This window comes from Solea senegalensis, linkage group LG16, assembly GCF_019176455.1.
Source record: "Solea senegalensis isolate Sse05_10M linkage group LG16, IFAPA_SoseM_1, whole genome shotgun sequence".
Taxonomy (NCBI): Eukaryota; Metazoa; Chordata; class Actinopteri; order Pleuronectiformes; family Soleidae; genus Solea; species Solea senegalensis.
The window spans coordinates 129425-154209 of record NC_058036.1 but is presented as its reverse complement, the minus strand read 5'-3'; the positions used below and the strand labels follow the sequence as shown (position 1 = coordinate 154209).

Genomic DNA, 24785 nt, shown 5'->3' with positions numbered 1-24785 from the left:
GTTAATGCCACCAACAGATAGTTACCTCCTGTTTGACTGTTTTTTTTTTATTTTTATTTTTTTTTAAATAAATTGACCTTTAACATTACTGGAGTCAAAATTGTGCTTGTGGCTTTTCAAATCAAATCAGGCCCAGAGAAGTGCACAGATATCATCTGGACGTCTAGACCTCTTGCCAGCGCACACGGTCATTACAATGACGATTATGCCGTCGATGTTGTCAAATGAATTTCTGAAAAGACTAATTGTATGACATCTTTGCTTTGCTGCTTGATCCAAAGCCAAGCATTTAGGCTAATGGAACTCTATTGATTTGTGTGCCGTTACTTCAACTCTCTTCTGCTCTCGTTCTTTCATCCACTGCCCACTTCTCTGTTGATCTTCTTCTCCTTTTTCTCTTTTCCTCTCTATACTCCACCCCATTGCTGCACTTATCCTCCCTCCTGTAGCTCATGTCTCGTTCTTGACTTTGTTTCCTCTCCCACAGAGACTGGACGTGCTCAACAGTATTTACTCCATGTCGCCCCCCGAGGGAGGTGCATGGGACAGCGCCAGTTGTGCCACAGATGTCACGCTGTCATGCGTCTTCATGCCAGACGGCCTGACAGTCCGGGTTCCCCTCAGAAGAGAGCAGTCAGCCTCCGACCTTCTCTCTGCGGCGTGCAAGGTAGCAAAAAACATTCTTGTACAGCATTCTTAGGTAGGACACCCATCAACTAGCACATAACCCTGACCATAACTAGCATAACTAAATGCCTAACCATGACCCTTAATCCACCGCCACCACCGTAATCATGAGGATATTTACCAAAAGTGCTTCACAATAATAGCATATTCATGATGTGAAATAAATATTTTAATGTCAAATACGGAGCAATAAATCTAAACTGAAGTGAATAATAACATTATTGACTTGAATAAAAACACCAAACAAGCTTATGTATACAGTACATACAGTACATGTACTTCAATTTTGAATATAATACATTTAATAATGTGATAATTAAAACTGAATGTCTTATTATTACTATTATAAAAAAATACTATAAAGTATTTAGTATTATATTCACGCTGCCCATGTTTTCACTATTACATGATATTGTTGTGGTGGGCCACATGTAACTAATTGGGCGACCGCATGTGGCCCACGGACTGCCAGTTTGACCTCTGTTTTAAGGTGTGACAGAACATGAGTACAAATTTTCCTCACTTTCAAAGAATTTCCTGCAGTTTATTTTTTGTATATGTACTATGTATATATATATATATATATATATATATATATATATATACATATACATATACATGTGTGTGTATATATGTGTGTATATATATATATACACACACACACACACACACACACACACACACACGCACAAACACCATACATGCTGTCCCTCGAGTAAGGCTTTTTGAATTTATTTTTTCAGTCACCACAAATTTGCTATCGTTGCGTGTAAAGTCACTGAATAATTCACGCTTTGGCCACGCAGCAGCTGTCACACTAAGTGCCGGTGCATTAAAAATATACTAGAGAGATTTTTTTTGTGTTGTGTTGCACGCTGATGATGAACACTGACGGACTCTTTTTGTAAACAGGTAAAACAGCTGGACCCGAGTGTGCACTGCCTGCGACGGCACAGGCGCGTGGGTCAGGACGTGGAGGTTAGATTGGTGGCACCCGGAGAGCTCCTCAGCGATCTGGTAAATGTGTACACTCACACATGGATACAGCTTTTGCGCTCATTGTCTAAACTTTATTTAATTTAATGTGTGTTGATGTGTTTGCTGTCATCTTGTAGGTCAATGAACAGTTGGAGGTTTTCCCAGTGAATGTGTTTACGCTGCACATGAACAGGCCGAGCAGCACTGGGGACTTTGGTGAGTCTTGTTGGATAGAGTTTGTAATTATCCTTTCTCTCTCGCTCTTGTGTTTACGTGTGTGTTTGCATCCGTGCAGGATTTGCAGTCACAGGACACATCGACAGCCAGAAGAACAGCCGCATCTTTGTCAGCGAGGTGCTTCCCGAGGGACTCGCCTTTGACGGAGGTGCCCGCTGAGTTCATAGTGAAACAGAAATAACCGTTTACATGATTATTATGAGCGCTCCATTTTCTGAACTGTGTGTTTATGTCGTCAGGTTTGCGCCCAGGCGATGAGATCCTGACGTTAAACGGCCGCTGTGTGTCCGGCCTGGACCTGGCGCTCATGCAGTCGCTGTTTGCAGAACAGTCCCTGCACCTGAGCCTGAGGCGGGACGGCGCGCGGCTGCCCAGCGTGGCCTCCGACCACCCGGCACCGCCTCAGGAAGTTCGCAGCAAGCACCAACGAGCCAAGTCCTCCTCAGGTGCTTAAATCTAAATGACGCAAAATCGTGCACTTCTCATCAAAACGTGTAGACTGTGCTTTTACAGAGGGATTTAAAACGTAGCTGTGACACGACAGAAGTTAAAGTTAAAAGTTCCCTTTGTGTTACAGAGAAAAGGAAACATAGAAGCTTCTGTGAAATGCAATAACGTAACACACCCTAAGGGGTAGCAGCCTCAGTTTGTCAAAACATGAATAGTTTCCTATGTAAGCAAGCTGCTTTTCATTTTGTTTGGTGTGACGCTCCAGAACAGATGACGGTTTTTGAACGTATACTGTACATTTATCAGGTATGTAGTTGACAAATTTAATGTGAAAATAGGTCATTTTGTCATTTTGTCACACGTCAACTGCGACAAACCACACCACTACTTCCCCAAAAGAGCCGTCTCTTTACTGTCAGCAGTTGAAGGTGGTAGAAACGCCTTCCGATGAAGTTGTGTGCAGCTGTGTGCGTCCTCGAGGCGAGAAGGCGACAGCGAGTCTGTAGGCTGCGGAAAGACTCGTACGCCTTCTGTGATAGTGAAGTGTTATTTCAGCTTGGTTCGGTGTCAGAGTTTGTACAGTAGAGTTGGTCACCTGACGAGCAGCTGATGGAGTAGTTGGTTTCAGTGAATGTCTAAAGGTAAGAAAACAGTCAAAGGATGAGGTTTGTCGTGTGTAAAAGTTAATTTAATGAGTTTTTTCGGTGTGTTAGCTGAGTGACAGATTGTCACACAGGATGTTGTGGGTTCTCGATTCTCTCTTTGTTTCACCAGATGACAGATGTGTTTTATTGAGTGAAATATACCGAACCTGACTGAACATTTGAGGGCTTTTATTTATTTGTATTTATTTAATTGCCTAACATAAACAAAAGACACAAAACAAACAAAAGAGACGGTGTCATTTTAATGATACTAATTCTTTAGGGGTTTTTCCTCCAGCAGCCATAATTGGAGACAAAGGGATTTTGAAAGGTCTCATTATAGTTAGTGGTGTAATCAAAGCTCCTGCACTCCTCTTCTCTGTCTCTAGAGGGCGTTTTATCCAAGGAAGGCTGATTAGGAGGCTGGGAGGCAAAAGCCGACAGTGGGGAATTAACACTTGTTTGTGACATAAATGACAAAAAAAACAAAAGGTTTCATGGTTGTGTTCCTAGAAGGACGCAGATGACTAGATATCTTTAGACATTTGGTTGACTGTGTTTGCCAGCTTTTTTTATAAAGGAGAGGCTCATCTCCACAGGAGGTCCAGAAGTTCTCCTTTGTTTCCCTGCTGTCACATTGGCCTGCCTCCCAGGCTTCAACCAGGAATAGTCATTTGGTGTGCCAGTTGCTGGAGAATTTGTCCTCAGAGACTTTTTCAGGGATTTTTAATGAGATGTGGTTAAAATTAGGCAATTATTTCATCATTTCTGGACGCTTTAAGTGCATATTTATATTTTCCAGAGAAAAGTGCATTGCCATAACGTCACATTTGATATTTTAATCTTATTTTTCTTGTTTTTGTCTTTGCCATTGTCAATGCCATTTGCCAATTTCTATGTGACTGGCAGGTGTTAAAGAGGATGTGCAGTGTAGTCGGGCTCACACACACACACACACACACACACACACACACACACATACACACACTACATGCTCATTTTTTTTTTCTCTTTCCAGACGTGTGCAGTGCAGCTGATGGTGTTGCGTCGCCGTGCGTAGGACTGGAGAATGGTCACTCCCTCTGCATTCACAGGCCTGTGCAGCACAGCAAGGTAGGAGGGGGTTGTGTGTCTTATATGTGTGTGTGTGTGGCTGCCGTGGGCCTGTCAGAGACCCGACTGGCACCAATCCTTAGCATTACCATAATTAGTATATTCTATCATAGCCACCGGTATAAACACAGCTTATTACTGTCGTGCAGACAGGGTCCAGACTGAGAGGAGACGCTGGCTAACATTCACACACACACACACATACATGCTGAAGAAGACATGCATCCCCACAGGCCGCTCAGTTGTCATCCTCGCCATCACTCAAAACATGCGTCTCCATCATAACAATAAAAAGCTGATGAGGATGTCTTCACACGTTCCTGTCCCGTCTCTGCTGTGGTCTTGTTCCCCCCTGTATTTAGTACAACACCTTTTTATAAATATGCCACATACCGTAGGTGTGTCCCTCATGACTTACAGCAAATAGAACAGTGATTTATGTCCTTCCTATTTGTTGAATAGCCGCTGGGAATCACACTTCACAGATGCTGTTATAACAGATGTAATACTGTATTAATAAATTATGCCAAGTCACCTTGAAAAATAAAACACGGAGCGACGCACAGGAACAAATGCATCTGCGTCGGTCGGCTGATAATGTGCTGCAAATGTCTGTTGGTTGTCATCGACTGTGTGAGTGCCCGTTTGGCACACTTGGACAGAGCCACTCGTCGAGATATGAGTGACATGAAAAAGAGGGTAATAGGCGGCGGCGGTGGTGGTGGTGTGGAGCGGAGCTCATTTCAGATGGTGATTCATTGATTGCAAATCCAGGCCAAACTTAGCGTAGCAATCGTTGCTAAATGCCATGGCTTTATTCTAATCGCCCGTGTCAGAAGCTGCCACGTAGTCTTTGACCTGAGGTCAGCCGGGAGGTGGAGTGGCGGGGACGACGTGCTCTCTTCTCTGTCTTTATTTTGGCTGCATTTGTCTCTCTTTTGTTTGCCCGGTGACATGAGTCAGTCCCACTGCACTGCACCACTGCTGCACATCTCCCTCTTGTTACTATTTCACTGAGGAATGAATGGACGAAAGAGGAGGAGGAGGAGGAGGAGGGGAAAAAAATGACCTCCTCCTTCTACATCAGGAAGAGCCAGCCACTGTGAAGGCAGCTGAAGGGGGAAAAAAAACGCAGGGTGAGATAGTGGTGACGGTTAATCAGATTTTTGCAGTGATGAAATGAATTTAATCACGGCCGGGTCATCGGTTTGTTCTCCGGGCCGTGGAGAAAATGAATCCAGTCACTAGGTAGAAAATCAGCCACGTATCAGCATGTACAGGTGCACACGTACATGCAGATGGCGTCGTGGAAGTCAATAGAGATGGATGGGGAGGGGAAAGGAGTCATTTCAAGCTTCTTGTCACACCTTGTAATCGTCCGCTTCCCTACAGTGACTGTCTTTTGATTAATTGGTCCATTGCGTTCCAATTTGTGTTTACTACACAGGAGAGATTTGTGTGTGTGTGTGTGTGTGTGTGTGGGGTTTACCTGGCACAGTTGACGATGCTGTTTACCTTCTCATCTGTGCTGCCACTGAGGGAGTTTGCCTTATTGATGACATTTGGCTGTAGAGCGACCATTGCAGTAATTGGGTTAGCACAATGTTCCGGTACCTTTTATGAGCTCAGCCAATCGATTACAGAAATCAACAGAATTGGTCGTGGATAACTCTCTCCAGGCCACAGAAATTGAACTGATTGGATACAATGTGCATTTGTTTTGATAATGTGGATGGTGGTGTTTGCATGTGGTTTATAGTGCATTGAAATGTGTCTTCGTCATCATAATTCACTATCCACCCCTGAGATTTTATTGTTTTGTTGATTATTTATGGGCCAACATGCCAAAAATCTACTGAATTCAGCTTCTCTAACATAAACATTTTCTATTTTCTGATATCCCATGAAATTAAACTAAACTTTAAAATTTTAGGCTACATTTTTGACATTTTACAAACCAAAAACCTTTGGTTTGTCTTTGATTTCATATAAAGCTTAAAGCGTGTGTCAATTAATAATAAAAACATCAGACATATTTGTAAGCAGCTTGTCAAATTCAGATATTTAATTTTTTTTCTTTTTTTGCCATAAAGGGAGAAGCCGAAAGAAAAAGTAGTAAAGTGAACATATGGTTGGCTTTGTAACACCGTGGGTGTTTTATTTTACAATGATAAAAATAATAAAACTTTGTGTTATTGTAATGTTGTGGAACCTATTAATTATCTATCTAATGATGTGTAATTGCTCGGTGGATGACAGCCATGCTAACTTTACTTTATATTACATTGTGAACCACAAACATATTAAACCTCCTTGCTTTTGTCCAGACCAGACATATATGAGTGAGAGCTCATTAAATGGTCTCATGACTGGAGCCAGACCTCTCTGTACTGTTTAACATGATTAATTTGGTAAAGTAGAGATGTTATTAGAAGGAACCACATGGCAGACTGGTATTTGTAGCAGCTTCCTTCCTTCTTCCTCCTTTTTGTGACCCGTTTGCTTGAATAAGAGAATATAAGTTGATATATTGGTTTCAGTTCTCTCTTATTGAGAGTCCTAGGCTACTAGAAGATGTGGTGATACCTGCAGATGTTAGGCTCTCTTCTTCAAACATGATCCCGCCACCTCCCGCTCTGTCTGTGTGATATGAGTTGTTATGAGGCAACGTGGGGAGGAGTGTGTGTGTGTGTGTTATGACTAAGCCCATCAGCCACCATCTGGCCTTGAGCAGACTAATAATCTGAGCTTAATGCTGTCAGTGCAGTTAATGCCGCTCTAGTCGGTCCACTCCACTGTTTACAAGCGAGAACGGCAAATGAAAAAAGGAAGAAGCGACACACGGACAAAGACGGGACTTGGCGCCAACATGATGTGGTGAGGATGACCACCAACGGGCTGCCCAGTGCATCCAAGGCAGTGGCCATAATCCCAGTCGTAGTCCCACTGGCGAACGATGACGTTACTCGGTCGTGTCTCTACCTCACCACTTTCCTTGAGCTCTTTGTTCGGGACCAGTCGCCTGCCCAGGCCCTGTGGTCCCTCTTCGCCATGTGCTGGTTCTGGCCTTCAGGCTTCGAGTCAGAGGAGGACAACCTGTTCCTGGGCTCGGCGCTGTTCAGTTTGGGGCGGCTCCTTAAGGACAAGCTGGCCTGCCTGGCCCAGGATATGACCGCCTGCTTGTCCTGCCAGAGAGAGGCCAAAGGAAACAAGCAACTGGTAACTATTATGGGCTGTGGGGAGGATTTAGCTGAGGTAGCTGAGACTGTGTGAGTCTTCACACCTAATCTGCAGAGCTTCACCTCCAACAACCTCGTGTGTGTGTGCGTGCTTAGTGAAAGCATCACCAGGAACGTGAGTCTGATGCAATATTAATGTGTGAATTATTTCCTAGATTTGAAGTAGTACAGTGACAGTCAGATGGACGGTTCACCACTTTGTTTCAGTCTAAAATATCTTGAAGGTCATGGAAGAGATTGGCATTAGATTTGGTACAGATACCTATAGTCCTTATAGACGTGTAGCTGAACCACTCGAATCATCCCCTGAGTTTCTATCTACCTGCAAATCTGCTCTCATTTTCACTAACTTCATTTGGACTGCAGGTTTAATGCTCACTGGTAAGAGTGCTAACTCAATAAACAAAGATTGTGGGTATTGTAAACACCACTTGGTAACCTTTAGCAGCTTTAACTACTTACAGCAGCTGTGTCCTGGTGATGTCTTATTATTTTTGTTCTCCTCTAACTTTTGTTTCCAAGATACTCTCAGTAGCGTGGGCTCTATTAGAAATAACATTAGATTAGTTTGGCTGTAGTCGCCCTGAAATAGTCACCTTGAGTGTGCTTCAGTGGCTGTTGATTGACCAGGTTGCATCCTTTTTGCTTTCCAATGACCCAGAGGCAGGATTACAAAACCTTTAATTGAGTAAGAATAGTATAGTATATATACTATATGATAGTATATATATAGTACAGTTTCAGCAGTGCTTTGCTTCTGTAGTTTGTTAGTTATACAGTGGAGTGGATCTGAATAGCCGAGGGGTTTCAGTAGAATGGGTGCTTTAATTTGAAGCTAGCTTCGTTTTTAAAACACACTCCTTTCCTACCGAGTCTTTGTGGAATAATATGTGTTTAGGATGAATAATAATGGGTGAGTGTGACAGGATCAGCCATCATCTTCCTCTCTCCTCCCCCTCTACTTGGTTTGATTTATGAGTGTTTGTCTCCTCTTTTTTTATTGGGCTCTAAAGAGAAGATGGCATCTTGGCACTACAGTCCACTAACATGGCAAATGAATCACCCCGGCCACTGGGCCTCGTCTTCCTCTCTCTTCCTCATGGTGTCATTACATGCCTTGATCCTCAGGGACACATCTTTATGTCACCGCTTCTTCTTAATCCTCGTCCTTTTCCCGTGTACGTTTGCTTATTTATGCTAAGATGTGGCCTTTCCGCTGTCGAAGTGCAGAATCTCTCCTTGGTTTGAGCAGCATTTAATCTGTAATATGCATCAAATGGCGATGGCGGCTTTCCATCATGCGTGGCCGACAGTCATCACTGTGTTGAGCCCAGTGTCGGTGTCATCTGACGTATTTAATCTAAATAAATCAACTGTAAATTGAAGTTCATTACCTGCAGTACTAGAAACTGCTGTCTGGGTTCAGGACTGTAAAACCACGTTGACCTGATGAAAAGATTGATGTACTAGAAGAGTTCTCATGGACAACGCCTTCATCTGTTTATTTATTCCCTGTGAAAGCGCGGCGTTGTACGTGTCATGTTTTATTCTTGTGTGAGGCCATAGTTAAGATTCCTGCTCTGTTACCCCCGTTTTTGAGTCAGCCATTTCTGTGTGTGGAGGTAACAAGCCAGAACAGTCTACATTGTACTGCTGCTATTGAGAGACTCTGGACCCTGATACAGTCCCAACCTCCCCCTCATTCAGCCCTCTGGAATCATCTGAAATCATCCATATAACCACTCTGGTCAAGAAGAACCAGGAGAAGCGGGAAAAGAAATGGAGATAATAGCTGATGAGATAGAGATGCAGGCAGACGAGCGCTGATATGCAAAGCAAGCCAGCAGCAAGCACATTCTCCTCTGCCTACGCTTAACAAGAACGGCAGGACGCCGGATCAATGGCTCGATCCCTATCAGAGACCACTCCGCTTCAGAGGCAGAGGCGTACTCGAGAAGACTGAGGTTTCTGACCCTGGGCCTAACAACGAGATGGGCAGCGGCGAATTAAAGAGAGAGAAGTTGAAGAGGAGAGATTTACTGAGCAACAGAAGACTCATTGAGGTGAAAAGTAGCGAGATCTCTCCAGACACGGTCAAGCCGACTCGTCCAAGCTGTCAAACCGAACGTCGTCCCTGGAGACGCCATGCCAGCGTCCAGAGGAGACAGACTGCGTCGGAAGGGCCGCTCTCTGGCCCGAAGGACTCGGCAGCAGGCTGCAGCAGCATGGAGGCTCCTCAATAGACTGCTCTTGATGATGAGGAGAGGACCGACACAGCAAGTAAATATTTAGACCGAGATTATCTGCGGTAGTTTGTGACGAGGCTTCATTAAGAGAGACAATGGAAAAACATCCGTACCAAAGTTTAAGCATCACTGCTCCTGACAGTGAGTCAGTTTAATAAGTGCTTTTTTTTTTAGCTTTAATGATGTCTCATTTTAGATGGATGAGAGATCTGGTGTAGAGATTTAGCTAATTGAATGACTTGGGCATTTATTTGGTCAGTTTGCAATTAAAAAAAAACATGTTTGTTTAGTTGGCATTTAGGTCGTAGCAAAACCTTGTACTTTCATCTAGAAATTGACAAAAATAGAAGAAATGCTGCTCGTTGCAGTAAGAAAGAAACCGTACATAGAGTGTGCGTGTGTGTGTGTCTGCATGGGCTGAAAAAGAGTTGTTTTCTCTGAATGGACCTAAGGGCATAGGCGGTGAGGAAAGGTAGAAACATGATGCAGAGCTGACAGCTGACAGAGTGAAAAGCTGAATATGAACCCACAGCAGCACAGTTGAATCCACTTGTCTTTTCTGGCGCTCTGAGGTTTTTCTTGATTCTCTGCTGGCTCCTGTCCTCGCTTCTTAATTGCTTATTTGGACTAGCTGCCAGGCTTTGTTGGTAGGATTGTAGTGAGTCAATTGCAGTTCCTGAGTCATGACAGTTTGTAGGCCCCTCTTACTTCCTCCTCCCCCTCCTTCCTCTTTACATTTCTATTTCCTTCTGCCCATCTCTTCCTGTCATGGTCCAGTGCATGTGTGTGCCATTTAAACATTGATGAAAATCGTGTTTACTTTTCCCACATACGTGTTCCAGTTTTACTACAACTCTGTGGCTCCTCCATCATCTCATGTGTGCAGTGTGGACATGAGCCCATATCTAGTGTGGGTGTGATGAGAATGAACTCAACACTTGAGCAGTGGTGTGTGCTGAACACACACACGCACACACACACAGGTTTGCTAAGCTATCCTTTTAAGGACTCGCGTTGACTTTAATACAAGAGTTATTCAAGATTCAAAGTGTTTATTGTCATATGCACAGCAAAGAAACACGTTTCCCTGTACAATGAAATTCTTACTTTGCTGTCTACTCAAAAAATACCAGCAAAAAGTAAACAAGAAATTGTATTAAAAATGGTATATGTATATACATAAAGAAAATAATAAATAGAAAAAAATATATGTAAATATATGCATATACAAGAGAAATATATGTATTATATACAATATATCCCGAACCTTAACCAAAACAAGGAAATCCCTAACTCTAACCTTTGCCTAACCACAATTTAAATCTTAGCCCTAAATGTAACCAATTTGTCAGAAATGAGGTCCTGGTCCTGACAAGGTCAGTGTTTATGCCACACACACACACACACACACATATATTTAAAGACTCTGGCCAGTCCCCCCTCCCTTTCTAGGCACCTATAGCTGAATTAAACGACAGATATAACTGTTATCTGTCTTCACAGGACTATGCTCTTCCGTGTCTGGAGCCACCAGTGGCCCCTTTTTGATTAATATGTCTCTGTGATATCCTTCAACCTCTGTGTTACCTTCAGGCAATCTTCCCCCTGTCTGCCTGCCCAGCGCAGTATTGAGTTTTCTCAGAGTGAAAGGCTGACTGGCGCCGTGTGTGGCACCGTCGTCACTGTGTGTGTGTGTGTGTGTGAAGCAGATTTTGTGACCTTTTGTGGGTCAGCTGTTGGTACATAGATGGTATTTGGTTTTGTATAAATAACCATTAGCTACGTTAATGTTATGCAACCAGTAGAATACATTTTGGGCCATAGCAGTGTGGTATTATGGCCATTGTTGTACTTAATTGGCTAATTTTAGCATGTATAGATTACATTAAATGGACTATAGTCGCAGGCTCCATGAATTGAAGCCAGTGTGGAAGTGCTGTGGGGTCTGTAGTTTCCCGAATGGCCAACAGGGGGCCATCAAGTCAGTTTGTGTGCAAGTCTGTGGTAAAATGGCCACTAGAGTTTTTAGTTTCAGTAGAATTGACAGATAGCAGATTGACAGCTGCACCCTCTCTTTTCACTAGCTCCTCCCTCTCATCCAAATATGGTCACTTCTGTGGTCAGTTTGCATGTTCTCTCCCCGTGTGTGGGCGTGGGTCTTCTCAGGCTTCCTCCCACAGTCCAAAAACATGCAATATGGGATTAATTAGGTAAATTGGACACTCTAAAATTGACCATAGGTGTGATTGTGAGAGTGGGTGGTTGTGTTTATATGACTGGCGAACTGTCGCCCCATGTCAGCTGAGATTGGCACAGACCCTCATGTGGAGGATAAAGTGGTTAAAAAATGAATGGATGGATGATTTGTCACTGGTTGAACTTCAAAATGTCACTTCACAAACCGATGGGTGACGTCATTAAATGTTCAGTGATGTTCTTCAATCATACCTGTTTTTTAACCATTAAGGGACAAGTGATGTCTGACCTCATTGTCACGTCTTTATAGATTTATTTGAAGGCAGTGTTTCACCTCCCATCTTAAAGGATTTATTTCCATCTCAACGTGTCTCACTCTCCTCCACCAGTCGAAAAAAGAGAAGCATCAAGTCACCTCTTGAAATGATCTGGCCACGTTCAAAGTGATCCAGACTGGCTCTGCTGTGGGTGGTGGATCACTTCAAAGAGGTTTAGCCCAGACGACACAGCGAGGGCTTTTCCTCCATCTGTCGCTCTCACACACTCTGTATATACTGGCCGTCTCTGGAGTGGCCGCGCGGTAATGAGTTAGCTGATGAGTTGCAGGCTCATTAATGGAAGCCTCGATTGTCCGCGAGGCTTCATGTGTGAGTGGATGTGATGTGGGGGAGGGGAGGGGAGGGGGGGAGGTCGTGGGTGGTCGCTCACACCAGTGTCGGGGCTGAATGACTCAGACAAGCGCTCGCACACACATCTCGGGGGAGCGCGTGCGTGTGTGCATCGATGCCTGCGGTGTCACAATGAAGGGGTTTATCGATCCGTGTTTGTTACTGTACAGCCTTGCAGTAGCGAGGTTCACTTGAATGCTTGCTCGCACAATATTTTCAATAACACACACACACACATATTCACACGGGGGAATATGGAAAGTGCTGAGCACTTGTGTTGCCTGGCATATGCTGTGTTGCTGTGCAGCTGATTGGAACCTGCCATTACTGGCACTCAGCAGCCTCTGCACACTGCAGGGACTGGCCATATATTATTATTATTATTATTATTATTATTATGCCACATCATGTTATTTACTTGTAATACAGAGGAACAGTCTTTTTTTTTTTTAGCTCAGACATCATAAATGATGGCTTGTTGGTACATTCGTCAGGTGAGAAATTAGAAATTATATTTGCTTATATAGTGACGCGGCAACCATGTTTTTATCTCACTATTACGATCTTTATGTCTGTAAGTGGAACTGTAGAAGCCACCGTTCCCCTTGGACTAAAAACTCTAAAAAACTCAGCCCATACTGATAATAATAAAATAATGCACTTAGGTTTCCATTGAACACCTCTTTAAAATTAAATGATGATCCGTTATTTGTTGCTTGGTACAGTTTATTTAAGTGGTACAAAGCAGTGCTGGAGGATGTGATGTGGTCCGACGCACACGGCCACCTGGGTCCTCTTTGCATGTCGGATTCTCTGGCACTGATGTGACACAAAGCTGCATTACTGTCCATAATGGATGTACGAAGAGGAATGTAATGTGCCGTAATGTGCCATACTATCTGCCCGGGATACCCAGTCAATCTTCCACATGCACTTTCAAGTCTTTGATGAAAATCCTATTAACATAGAGTGCACAGCTAAATCTCCATAACGTCATTAGTATGCCCATAGGGAACGACTGGCCCGTGTAACAGTGTGGAATTGTATAGATTATTAATTTATACAGCTGTACAGCTGAAGTCGTTAGCTGTGTATGTTTATATGAGCAAAGTAAAACAATTTTCCATTTGAATACATGTGTGCACATGCAGGACTTGGTTTTGCATGTATTCAAAGTATGAGCCTTGTTTTATCCAGCCGCCAATTATGAGCTGTGCTGTCTAACCAAAATACAACCTCCCTCTCTCTCACTCTCTGTCGCCCCCTACAGAGTGTGGACACTGTGTGCACTCTTTACCACTCCTCTCAGGAAGGAACAGGCTCAGGTTCAGGTGCCGGGAGCCTAATGGAGGACACCAAGGAATCTCGGGTGAGGCAGGGAGTGGAGCTGGGGTCAGGTCCCGCGGGGGCGGCCACCCTGCGTAGACCTTGCCCCAAACACATGAGCGCCACCGAGAGGTTACGCAAGGTCATCCAGGAGCTGGTGGACACGGAGAAATCATACGTGAAGGTGAGACTTCGATCCTGTCGGCATTTATTATTAAAGACAGGCAGTGGTTCTTTCTGAAAATGTAGAAATCACCTTTTCTGAGAAAAACAAGTTTTTATGTGCTTTCTAGGTTATAATATAGAAAGTTACTGCCCAACTGCAAATAACAGTTAAAGTTTAACACAGTTTTTGCAAAGCACACCCCCATAAAACTGCAAGTTATTAGCTTTTTATAGTTTGGCTAGATTCAATTAAAGTGCTGCATCTGCATATATGAGAGCGGTCTATCAGAGTGAAGGAGTTCATTTCACAATTGTGACATTACCCTTTTAATACTGTGCTTAGCTGTGATACGGCACATCAATAACATCAAGGAGAACGGAGAGAAGTGTCTCCTGTGTCACAGTTGAAGCTCCTCCCTCTCCGTCTGCCCGTATTTATCGTCCTCCCGCCCAATCGGGTCGCTGCCCTCATGTTTTCCAATATGACCTTGTTCCAGCTGATGCATGTTAAAGATCCTCTCGTGTCTGCGCTGCTTGAAATGGCTCACATATTTCATTAAGTCCCTTTCCCCGTGCATCTCCTTCTCCTTCAGCCTATTGTTGATGTGTAATTGAAGAGGCCGATTGTCTTTGCAGGGTGTCTGTTCTCACAGATCTGCGCCTGTATAGGTAGCTTTAGACGGTGGATGAGGCTGAGGAGAAAGCTCATAAATCAACCTAATGAGAAAATGAGAATAGTCCCTCTGATACTGAGACACGCTGGGGGGTTTGAGGTGAGGGATTCTGGGAGGATGTTTTAAAATGTTAACTCAAGGTGTTTGAGTCCCCTTTTCCCCTCTTACTAACCTTGTTTTCTATTTTTCCTGCAGGACCTGGAGTGTTTGTTTGAGATCTACTTGAAACCCCTGCATAATGAGAGCTTCCTCTCACTGGACGAGGTAGGTGGCAAGTGTGTGTGTGTGTGTGTTTATCAGGAAGTAAGTGGAACATGTAAAGGAGGAGGTGTAGAGCCATGCACAGGCGTGTCCTGTCCTGGAAGGGTCCATAAGGATGTTGAATTCATTGAGTGCTGATTACCCAGAGGTGGTAGTGATGAACTCTCGCTGGTCACATCTACCTCATTACCGCTGAAGGACAAATTAGCATTTCCCTCCACTGACCTTCTACTGTCCTACGGGGGACTCTGGAATAAGGGGCATCTTAAGAGGAAACCTACCCTTAAAGCATTCAGCGTACTCTCACATGTCACCGCGTACCTGTCTGCTGGTTTTAATGCAACTATTTCATTAAGAAAATTGACCCCCCCCCCCACACACCCACCCCCTGTATGTGGTCCGGTGATAATGTTAATAGGAGCTGAGCTGCAACATGCTAATGACTGTAGCGTTGCAGAGACGTGACCTCAAAGACAGGATGTCTCTCCCAAGACATAACTAGTCGATAGGCTACTTAGCATCGGGGGCAAATTAAAAGGCCATTATGAGGCAGCGGGATGTGTTCGCACACACAGTGGATGTGTATGTGTTTGCCCCCAGAATGCTTTTTAATGAAGGGAAGTGGTGACTGGATATATGTGATGGAGAGAGCCTGTCTGAAACTCTGTGTGTGTGTGTGTATGTCTAGCAGCCTTATAGCATGTCCCTAAGTGCCTTTTTCAGAGATGGATCCATCAGACTGAGGTTTTTTATAACACTCCTAAGCCTCTATATGACTGATTTTTATGAAGTACAAGATTGTTTGGCTATTTTCTCACCTTTTTTTTTCCCCCTCGCAGCGTCATATTACCTAACTTTTTTTTCTCTCTCCCATTTTTCAATTTTCCTCTCATACATCCTTATCCTCCTCCTCCTCCTCCTCCTTCTATCCATTATGCTACCATCCCTGTTTCCCTGCCCTCTTGAAGATGGAGAGTCTGTTTGGCAGCCTGCCAGAGATGCTGGACTTCCAGAGGGTCTTCTTACAGACGCTGGAGGAGAGGATTGCCTCCTCGCCGGACTTCAGCACCCTGGAGACCCCGTCACAGTTCAAGGTGAGATACAGTACATGCACGCACTGGTTTTGCATTCTTTGTGCCTTCATTCCCTGACCGCTGGCCCCTGACTCTAACCTAACCCTAAAACCAGGTCTTAATGCTCCTAATTTTAGCCACACATGATGTTTGAGATCTTGTGGTTGCTTGTAGTTGAGTTGATGTGACAGGAGCATCGCTGGCTTATGTGTAGGATGGACATGACAGGTTGTTGGGGTTCTATTGATCTACTTGTGGTGAGCTGCTGAAAGCGACTTTACTCAAAAGGTGTGGAAAAGTTCCCCCGACATAAAGAGGACAAAGGTTTCCAGATTTCACATGTTCACACTCTTTTTCACCCACACTGTGGAGCGTCACACTCTCTCAGCCCGTGTGCGACACTCACTTCTGTGCGTTTGTCTTCTTCTTTGTTTACAGAAGCTGCTGTTTTCTCTCGGGGGTTCGTTCCTCTACTACGCCGACCACTTCAAGCTTTACAGTGGCTTCTGTGCCAACCACATCAAGGTCCAGAAGGTCCTGGAGAGAGGTGAGACCAAATACTTTAGAAGCCGAGACAGAAATGAATAGAATTCTAATAGAATCCTCCATTTTTAAAGTCCCTTTTCAGTGCAAAGTCACCCAAAAACGGTCTAATCACATTTAAGTAGTGACTAAGTGCACTGTGTTTATTTTCCCAGTGAAAGTGCAGTTACATCACAAGTTCTCCATCGAGACTTTGCCTGCAAGGACTTGAGTCGCACAAATATAAACTCTGCTTCCTTGCATTGTATTGTATCACAAAAACGTCACAATAACAGTTTGTCACAGGATTTACGGTTTCTAAACATTCAAATCTGCAGCACATGCACACATTTATACACAGACTTTTAATAACCTTGTCCACAGAGCCCTCGATATTCAGAGAGGAACTGTTAAAGTTGACTTGTTACCTGCTGACATGTGGATGATATACGACGGTGGGGAAAAGTACGGCTTAAATCTGCCCCACTACCAGAACTGCGAGTGATATTCCTTAGTAGTAGTAGAACGGACAGCTAATAGGATCAGAGATATGAACAAAATATTGAAAAATAAGGATATTTATTTAAAAAAAATCATAAAAAACTATAATAAATCCACCAGCAGGCTATTCATAGTTGTTTTACTACATAGAAAATGCTCCCTATAGCTTCTATGTGAGCTGTAACTTCTATTTAATGCAGCTTTGTGTGAGAAAAGAAAAGAAAATGCTGACTGTCCTGAACGCTCCTCAGGTCTATGCGTTATGTTAATTCTTAAGTGTTTGAGCTCGTGGTCAGAGCCACTCGCTCTTAAAGTTTGAGTGAAAGGAGGAAAGTGCCCGACTAAGAGTTTGCCTGCGCCGCTCTCACAAACTAATCACTAATACATGAACAACACGTAGCACAATAATGGGAGCGCAGAGTTTAACGAGGTGATAGTACAGTACAGAGTAATGTGCTCGGCTCAGCCCGGTCACAACCAGCTGATCCAAGGACACGTAGAAGAAATCAGTGGGTGTGTGTCAACCCTTCAAGTAATTATATGCCTGTCTTTGCCATCTTCATCACTCCCCTCCCTTTTCCCCCGTCATGCCAGGGGCGCCGGGTTGCCTCAGTTTCCCCTGTTTATTTGTCGACTCGTTAATTGCCTGCCAATTACTCGGGGATGTGTCGATGCACAGCTGCCTGTCTGTGGTTTCCAGTGTTATAATTAATACTTTAATGGCTCCCCTCAGTTCGTGTTGTGCAAGCATACTGTGCGGAGAAAATGTCATCGTCACCTTTTACAGAAAGGCTCGTTTCTTGTTCCGTTTTCATAACCGTTGCAGTTGCCGTCGGCTTCAGCGTAAACTCGGGAACTCTGTTCCTCTGATCACGGTGGGAGTGTGAAGTGTTTCACGAACTCATCACAGTTTCCTGGCTGAAAAAAACCCCCCAGCTGCTTTAAGTCATTAAGATAATCACAGGTGATGAGGCGAGTGTAATTAATTAGCTAATATTTACTCTGCGTTGCAATGGTGGGTTGAGAAGAGGCCGCCGTCGCCCCCTGCTGGAGACTATTGCACTAAGATTCAGCAGCACATGGCCAGGCAAGGCAGCTTTCTTTATATAGCGCATTTCATACACAAAGGCAACGCAATGTGCTTTACAGGAAACAAACATTTAACAGCAATAAAAATAAAAGCACTAAAAATAATTGAATAAAAACAATTTAGAAATAAAAATAAAAACAATAGAATAAAAACAACTGTGTCTCAAACTATGTTTTTTTGGGGACCGTGAATAAATGACAGTGTAAAAATAAAGATCACAGTTATTAATCCTGTACGTGTGCTTGTTCCAGCTAAGACGGATCAGGCCTTTAAGGAATTCCTGGACGCGAGGAACCCCACCAAGCAGCACTCATCCACCCTGGAGTCCTACCTGATTAAGCCGGTGCAGAGGGTGCTCAAGTACCCGCTGCTGCTCAGGGAGCTGGTGTCGCTCACCGACGCCGACAGCGAGGAACACTACCATCTCACGGGTAACGGGAGAGAAATACACACACACACACACGCACACAAACACAAACACTCCAAATGTGACGCGCGTGTTCTTGTCGCCACAGAGGCTCTGAAAGCCATGGAGAAGGTGGCCAGCCACATCAACGAGATGCAGAAGATCTACGAGGATTACGGCTCCGTGTTCGATCAGCTGGTGGCCGAGCAGACGGGTCACGACAAGGAGGTGAGCGCGTGTTTTCAAACAGATGCAGTAAATCCTTCAGAGTGTGGAGTGGCCTTGTGTTGTTTTACGCCTGCATCTCCTCTCGGGACTGGATGCATTTACAGATCGGGTCGAGTAACGGGCTCGGAAAGCACTGCAGCGTAAATAAATATATAAGCGAACGCTAAATAATGCATTGCGCGATCTCTGTGAATTAAAATAGCTTTGCGTTAGAAGTTTGACGTGTTGTCTTCTGCTCTGACGTCCTCTCTCTGTGTGTGTCTCTCGCTCTCAGGTCACAGAAATCTCCATGGGTGAGTTTCTCATGCATTCCTCCGTGGTCTGGCTCAACCCACACGCTTCTCTGGGCCGCATGAGGAAAGACCCCGAAATGACCGTGTTTGGTGAGTTGATGTTTCCCGTTTCCACAAATAAACAGCAACACAATTGCCCACATTGGCAGTGACACTATGGAACGACAACATTCTACTACTTTACGGCGCACACCACAACCTTTAGGTTTGTGTTGCAGAGCCGTGCACTGAGTTCAAACAGACCAAATTCAGTGAATTTCATTATCAGAGCAGTTACGTGCTTTAAAGCCTCCAGCGAGCAACTAAAACGCACTCCTTCAGTCGCTTTTCCTGAGACGCTGATGTTTTCTCTCACCAGTGTTCAAGAGAGCAGTGATATTGGTCTACAGGGAAAACAACAAGGTGAAAAAGAAAATGGTGAGTCATGTGACTATTATTTTTACTTCCCCACATGCCATAAATGTAGTCGTTTTTTTTGGTGTGAAACATCACGCGCGCTCTTTTTTTCTCCTCGCCATGTGACACCTCAGGCCAACCCACGTTCAGCGCTCTGTCACGGAGATTCAGACCCGTTTAAGTTCCGCTGGCTCATCCCGCTGTCGGCGCTGCAAGTCAGATTGGGAAATACTGCAGGTATGAGGCTGGCACTCTGCCACATCACCCCCCACTAAATCACTCACAAAGTACATGCACTAAATCTTTTCCCTCCCGCTCCCCCTTCATATTTTACTCGCACACACACACACACACACATTGGCATTTCCATTCAGCTCCCTCCCTCCCTCCTTCCTTATCTCCTCCTGAAACCATAAACCATATTTGGCCTGTGTGATTAAAAGTCTCTCCTTTTTTATTTTATTCCCTCGCTCTCGCAGGAACAGGCACAGAAAGCAGCTGCATCTGGGAGCTGATTCACTCCAGGTCTGAGGTGAAAGGACGACCGGAGACGGTCTTTCAGCTGTGCAGCAGGTCAGAGATTAAATCTTTAAGTGTGAAATCATTCTCTTTTTTTTTTTTTTATCTTCTTTCACACTTTTCTTACCCATCACAGAAACCAGAAAAAAATAATAATTAAGGTTATTACAGCCTTGGCCTTACTTTTGTACTTTTGGCCACCGTTTCAGTTGCTTATAATAATAATTGTACTCAAAGTAATTGACTCATCACTATTGGCAACAAACAGGTGTCAAAGTAAAACAAAAAAAATGCATAATAACGTCTTAAACATGAAGTACCACACTCACCTGTCTTAAATTAGCTTAGCATAAAGCCTGGGAACAAGGAAACAGTCAACATGGAAACTCCTGCAACGTTAAATCACTCATTTTTCACACAGGTTTTAAGACAAATGAGTCAATGATAAAGTATATATTCATACAGTACGTTATCTAACTTTCCCATAAGGGAGTGCGCCTCACAGTTTCACCTCTTCATGTAGCTTTTGTTCACATCACAGTCTCCAAAGACAAATCTTATTTCTAACCCGTGATGCTGATGTTTACTGCATCGTGACACTGTCTCCATGTCGAGAGTGAAGCCTGTGACCAAATTGGTAATTCCCATTACACACTGTGAAATTGGGATCACTCCTAATGAATTAAATCACTCGCGACGCTGGGGACACAATGGAGCTCTCTCTCTCTCTCCCCCCCTCCCTCCTCATTATTTATATTTAGCCTCTGAAATTGAGTTTAAAAAAAATCCCGGGTCTCACGTTTTCTGTGCTTCCTCCCCAGTTTGCCAGAGAGCAAGGTCAACGTCATCAAGGTGATCCGCTCCATCCTCAGAGAGAACGTGAGGAGGAGCATGAGGAGCGTCGGCACGCAGCAGAGGAGCGGTAGAGAGCGTCTGGCCCCTCTGCGCTGCACGCTGCCCTCGTCCGCGAGGCTCGGTGAGTGAGCGGAAGCAACCGCACTTAAAAAGATCGATAAGAACCTGTTGTATCCGCGGTGACGCGAGACTTATTTTTGCTGACGAGACTTCGATTCAAACGACCGTGAAAGGAATTCACAGAATTCTGATTGATTCTCTCAGCTCCACGTGACGCAGTGTTACAGCCCTGGCCTAGGAAAACCAGGGGTAATGTGTGTGTGTGTTGTCAACCTCATCTTTCCAAAGAAATCCAACATAAATCCTGTTAAAGTCTGTTTTAAAAGTGTAGCAGTTTTTATTAAACTTCAGAGAGGATCAACAAACCTAATCTTACCTCCTAATCTAATCTCCTAACTCAAAACAGGATAGAAGAAAGATGAAACAAAATGGCTTCTCTCTCCTACTCCTGCTACTGTTTTAACTTAAAGGCGACAGAACAAACAGTGTTGTATTGTTTTCCTGGGCTTTTACATAACATTACATGTCATTTAGCAGACGCTTTTATCCAAAGCGACTTACAATGGAATTAAGTACAATCAGCCAGGGGTGGGATCGAACTTGCGACCATGATGTCTTTCGCACACAGGGTAGGGTCTTAACCACTGAGCCACTCCACCCCCTGCGAAGCGGATCGGCACTTCCTTAATTTGATGTTGTCATCAGTAATCCTCACCACTCCTCTCACCACCGTAGCGCCTCCTGGTGCGGGCACTAGTCCGGGCACATCCGGTTGCGTACGTTCAACCGCAGAAGAAGAAGAACTACTCTCGTTGTAGCTACTGAGATGCAGAGCATCCACCGTGCCAGAGGGGGAGCTGTGTATCTATTACGTCACTTCCAGGTACCTGGCCAATCACAGGACAGTGGGAAAGCTCTCGTTGGCAGCGCGGCTGACGAGATATTTTGATCGGCTTGTTTGCAGCGATTAGGAGGTTTTTAATCATGAAAACAAGTTAATATATGTAAGTAGACCTCCATAACTAACATATATGTGTGATACAAGCATTCTATGTCACCTTTAAAAATGGACAATTTCTCTCGAACAATATTATAATTATTATTTATCTTAAATAAACAAAAAAACTCAAACACAAAGAATCTATTTCCTTTGTTTTTCAGAATTAACTTATAACACCAAAAGACAGGAACAGGATTGGTTTGGAAAGGTGAGGACGACGCCCAGAGTGCAGGTGCAGGTTAGGGAGGGTTTTTCTTGTCCTGACGGCTGTAAACAGCCTGTCGTTCAGCAGTTTGTCAAGAGAAATGCACAGAGATGCACAAATCATGTAATAATGTACAAGAAATGTTTGAGTACAAGGGCTGAACTTGTGCATCTTACCCGGAAACTCCCTCCAGAAGTTGCACAGTGCAGCTTTAAGCCGGCTTTAGCACATGCTGCGCGCTGGTGTTTGGTTTCTCTGCAGTTGCATCACCGTCCGTGAGTTCTGTGCCGCTGTGTTTCTGCTCTCTTCACGTTCAGCTCCCGCTTGTTACTGCACACAACGGCGACATCGTCATTATTTAATTTAAATCGTCCTTTATTAAACTAAACTAAATTCAGGGCAAGCAGCCAGGAGTGTGGGCAGAGCCATCACATCTGTTGTTGTCCGTGGTTACAGTTCTAGGGTTCGAGAGACCGCGTGTAGGAACTACGTGGAACCGTTAATCAGGCCTGAGGTTAATTTGGCCTGAAATGCATTCCATCACTTATGTAACGCTAAGTTTCACATGATCGTATCTTGTTTTTCAGGCCATGATTTGCTCGAGTGTTTTGCTGAGATAAGAGTGGCATTTCTAACTTGTCTCCACCTTCGTTACCAGGTTCCTCCAGGGCTTCCTGGTTGTGTAAACAGCCACTTGGAGATCTCTCCACGCAGACAGGAAGCCCGAAGCCGGGGCCAGACTCAGACGAGGGAAGCCTGAGCAGCGGAACCTTCAGTTTATCTGGCGCTCCTCCGCCCTGCACCTCCTCCCCCTCCCCTGACTCCCGCGTCCTCCCCGTGCAGGAGACGTCTGCGTCCAATTCACAGCCCCGCTCCTCCTCGTCAGTCAAAGAGTCCGATATTTTAAGTGATGAGGACGACGACGGCTTTAGTGAGGGGGGGACGAGGACGGACAGTGGAGACGGCAGCTCCCCGGCCAGCGGCGTGGAGGCTCAGTTCCTCCAGCTCACTCTTTCAGAGGACGCCGCTTCAGACGCCGCCGCGCTGGCGCCCTGTGTCCAACCCGAGGGCACGGAGGTGGACGACACTCCAGAGACGCAACCCAAAGTCATGCGAAGACACTTCAGCGCCATGAGGAGGAAACCCAACAGTTTCAGGAGCCAGCCGGCGCTGCTGAGCATGAAGGAGCACAGCAGGTCGCTGGACGGCCAGACCGACGCGGCCGCGTCCTCTGGCGTGGTCGTGGACCTGAACGTGCTGCTGGAGCGGGAGTTCAGCGTTCAGAGTCTGACGTCTGTCGTCAACGAGGACTTCTTCTTTGACCAAGCTGAGAGCTGTGCCGCTGACTCTGGGAATCCCACCTCCTCGTAGGGCGCGCGGTGGACGAGACCTGGACCTAATTTCATAGGCGATTCACCACGTGTGGCTGTGAAGTTGCTTGAGTTAACCGCCACAGAGCTGCCTGCTGAAGGCTGCAAATGTCTTGGGATCAAAGCCCAATGGCAGACGAAACACTTATCCCTCCTCGAGATGCAATAATCGGGCGATTTCTGCCACGGTGGCGACGACTGCGATGGCTTTTTCAAGCCCCAGCGTCCACACGTGTCCCCTCAGGATAGATTTACAGTCACGTCAGTGCTTTGGAAAGGTTCTGACACATGGGCTCAAGTTTGATGAAGAGTTCCTTTTGTGTTTAGGTCCAACAGAACCAAAGACTGTAGGTCACCACTTGCTATAAATATTATTTTTTAAAATAATAAAATAAGGAGCTGTGACGCACGAGTCAGTCTCCCCCGATAAGGACATGGGTTTATACAAACAGGAAGTGGATAGACTTGCAGCAAACCCTTTTTTCTTGTGCTATTTTGTGCACTATTGTAAACACTGTTTGCCTATATATATATTTGAACAGTTTTTTTTATTATTTGTACAGGTTTTTAATGTTAATAATGCTGTTTTTTTAATTTATTGATAATAGGTTGATAATGTAAATCTAAGCAAAGTTACTATTTGTACGACGCCTTGACACAGTTGGGTAAAGGTTTGGTCTACCGCAATTTGGTGTTTATATTCGCTTCATTATAAATGTAGCCTACTGAACTTTAATTAAGATTGTAATTTGAATGTACTCAAATTGTTCATTTAGATCGATTGAAACTGCAAAATGTCCAAACCCGATATTTCTTTTTTTTGTGTGTTTATGTCCTGAATCTCCTCTCGTTTCTGTCTTTGACACATTGATGTATTCTCTCTCACATACTTGACACTGTACAGATGAGAAGAAAGGCAGGATTAGCTGATATTTTTGTAAAACCTTGTTTTGCCATAGCGGTGAGCACACATTGAGGTTGCGGTTACTACGGCGGCAAAACCACTACACTCTTTCACCTTCTCAGCCGGACATTATCACGCCTTTAATGCTAGGATACCAATGAATGTGAATGCCCCCATTATTCCATTTTTATGGAATCTTTTTTTTTTTTTATAAATAAAAGTTTTATCTGTGAATGACGTCTGGAGAACATGGCTTTTTAACTCGCCTCTTCAAAGTGTGTCGCATCCGTTTTTGCATATCCTGACGAGTAAAGCAGCAGAAGTGTCTTTTATCAAACTTGGTCCCAAGACTGAACCTGCCACATTTGTCCCTGATTAGCTGTCGTTATGAACATCCTGCTATTGGAAGGAACGGTGTATCCTTCAGAGAATATATAATTATATATACTTTTTTTAAGATGATGTGACAGAAGTGGGCC

At 44.5% G+C, this 24785-nt stretch overlaps 1 protein-coding gene across 3 annotated transcripts in view; it reads left to right on the top strand.

Annotated features, from left to right (window-relative positions):
- Positions 1–24540, top strand: part of LOC122782884 (rho guanine nucleotide exchange factor TIAM2-like) — a 64403-nt gene extending 39863 nt beyond the window's left edge. For all 3 annotated transcript variants that reach the window (XM_044047454.1, XM_044047452.1, XM_044047453.1), the window contains 18 exons: positions 488–667; positions 1600–1704; positions 1803–1881; positions 1961–2050; positions 2142–2348; positions 4015–4109; positions 13729–13968; positions 14819–14887; positions 15853–15978; positions 16396–16504; positions 18322–18501; positions 18586–18704; positions 18979–19087; positions 19356–19414; positions 19528–19630; positions 19873–19966; positions 20734–20888; positions 22691–24540. In XM_044047454.1, the coding sequence (XP_043903389.1) occupies positions 488–667; positions 1600–1704; positions 1803–1881; positions 1961–2050; positions 2142–2348; positions 4015–4109; positions 13729–13968; positions 14819–14887; positions 15853–15978; positions 16396–16504; positions 18322–18501; positions 18586–18704; positions 18979–19087; positions 19356–19414; positions 19528–19630; positions 19873–19966; positions 20734–20888; positions 22691–23403 (2832 nt within the window). In that variant the 3' untranslated portion in view covers positions 23404–24540. The remainder of the gene's footprint in view (positions 1–487; positions 668–1599; positions 1705–1802; positions 1882–1960; positions 2051–2141; positions 2349–4014; positions 4110–13728; positions 13969–14818; positions 14888–15852; positions 15979–16395; positions 16505–18321; positions 18502–18585; positions 18705–18978; positions 19088–19355; positions 19415–19527; positions 19631–19872; positions 19967–20733; positions 20889–22690) is intronic.
- The last annotated feature ends 245 nt before the right edge of the window (positions 24541–24785 follow it).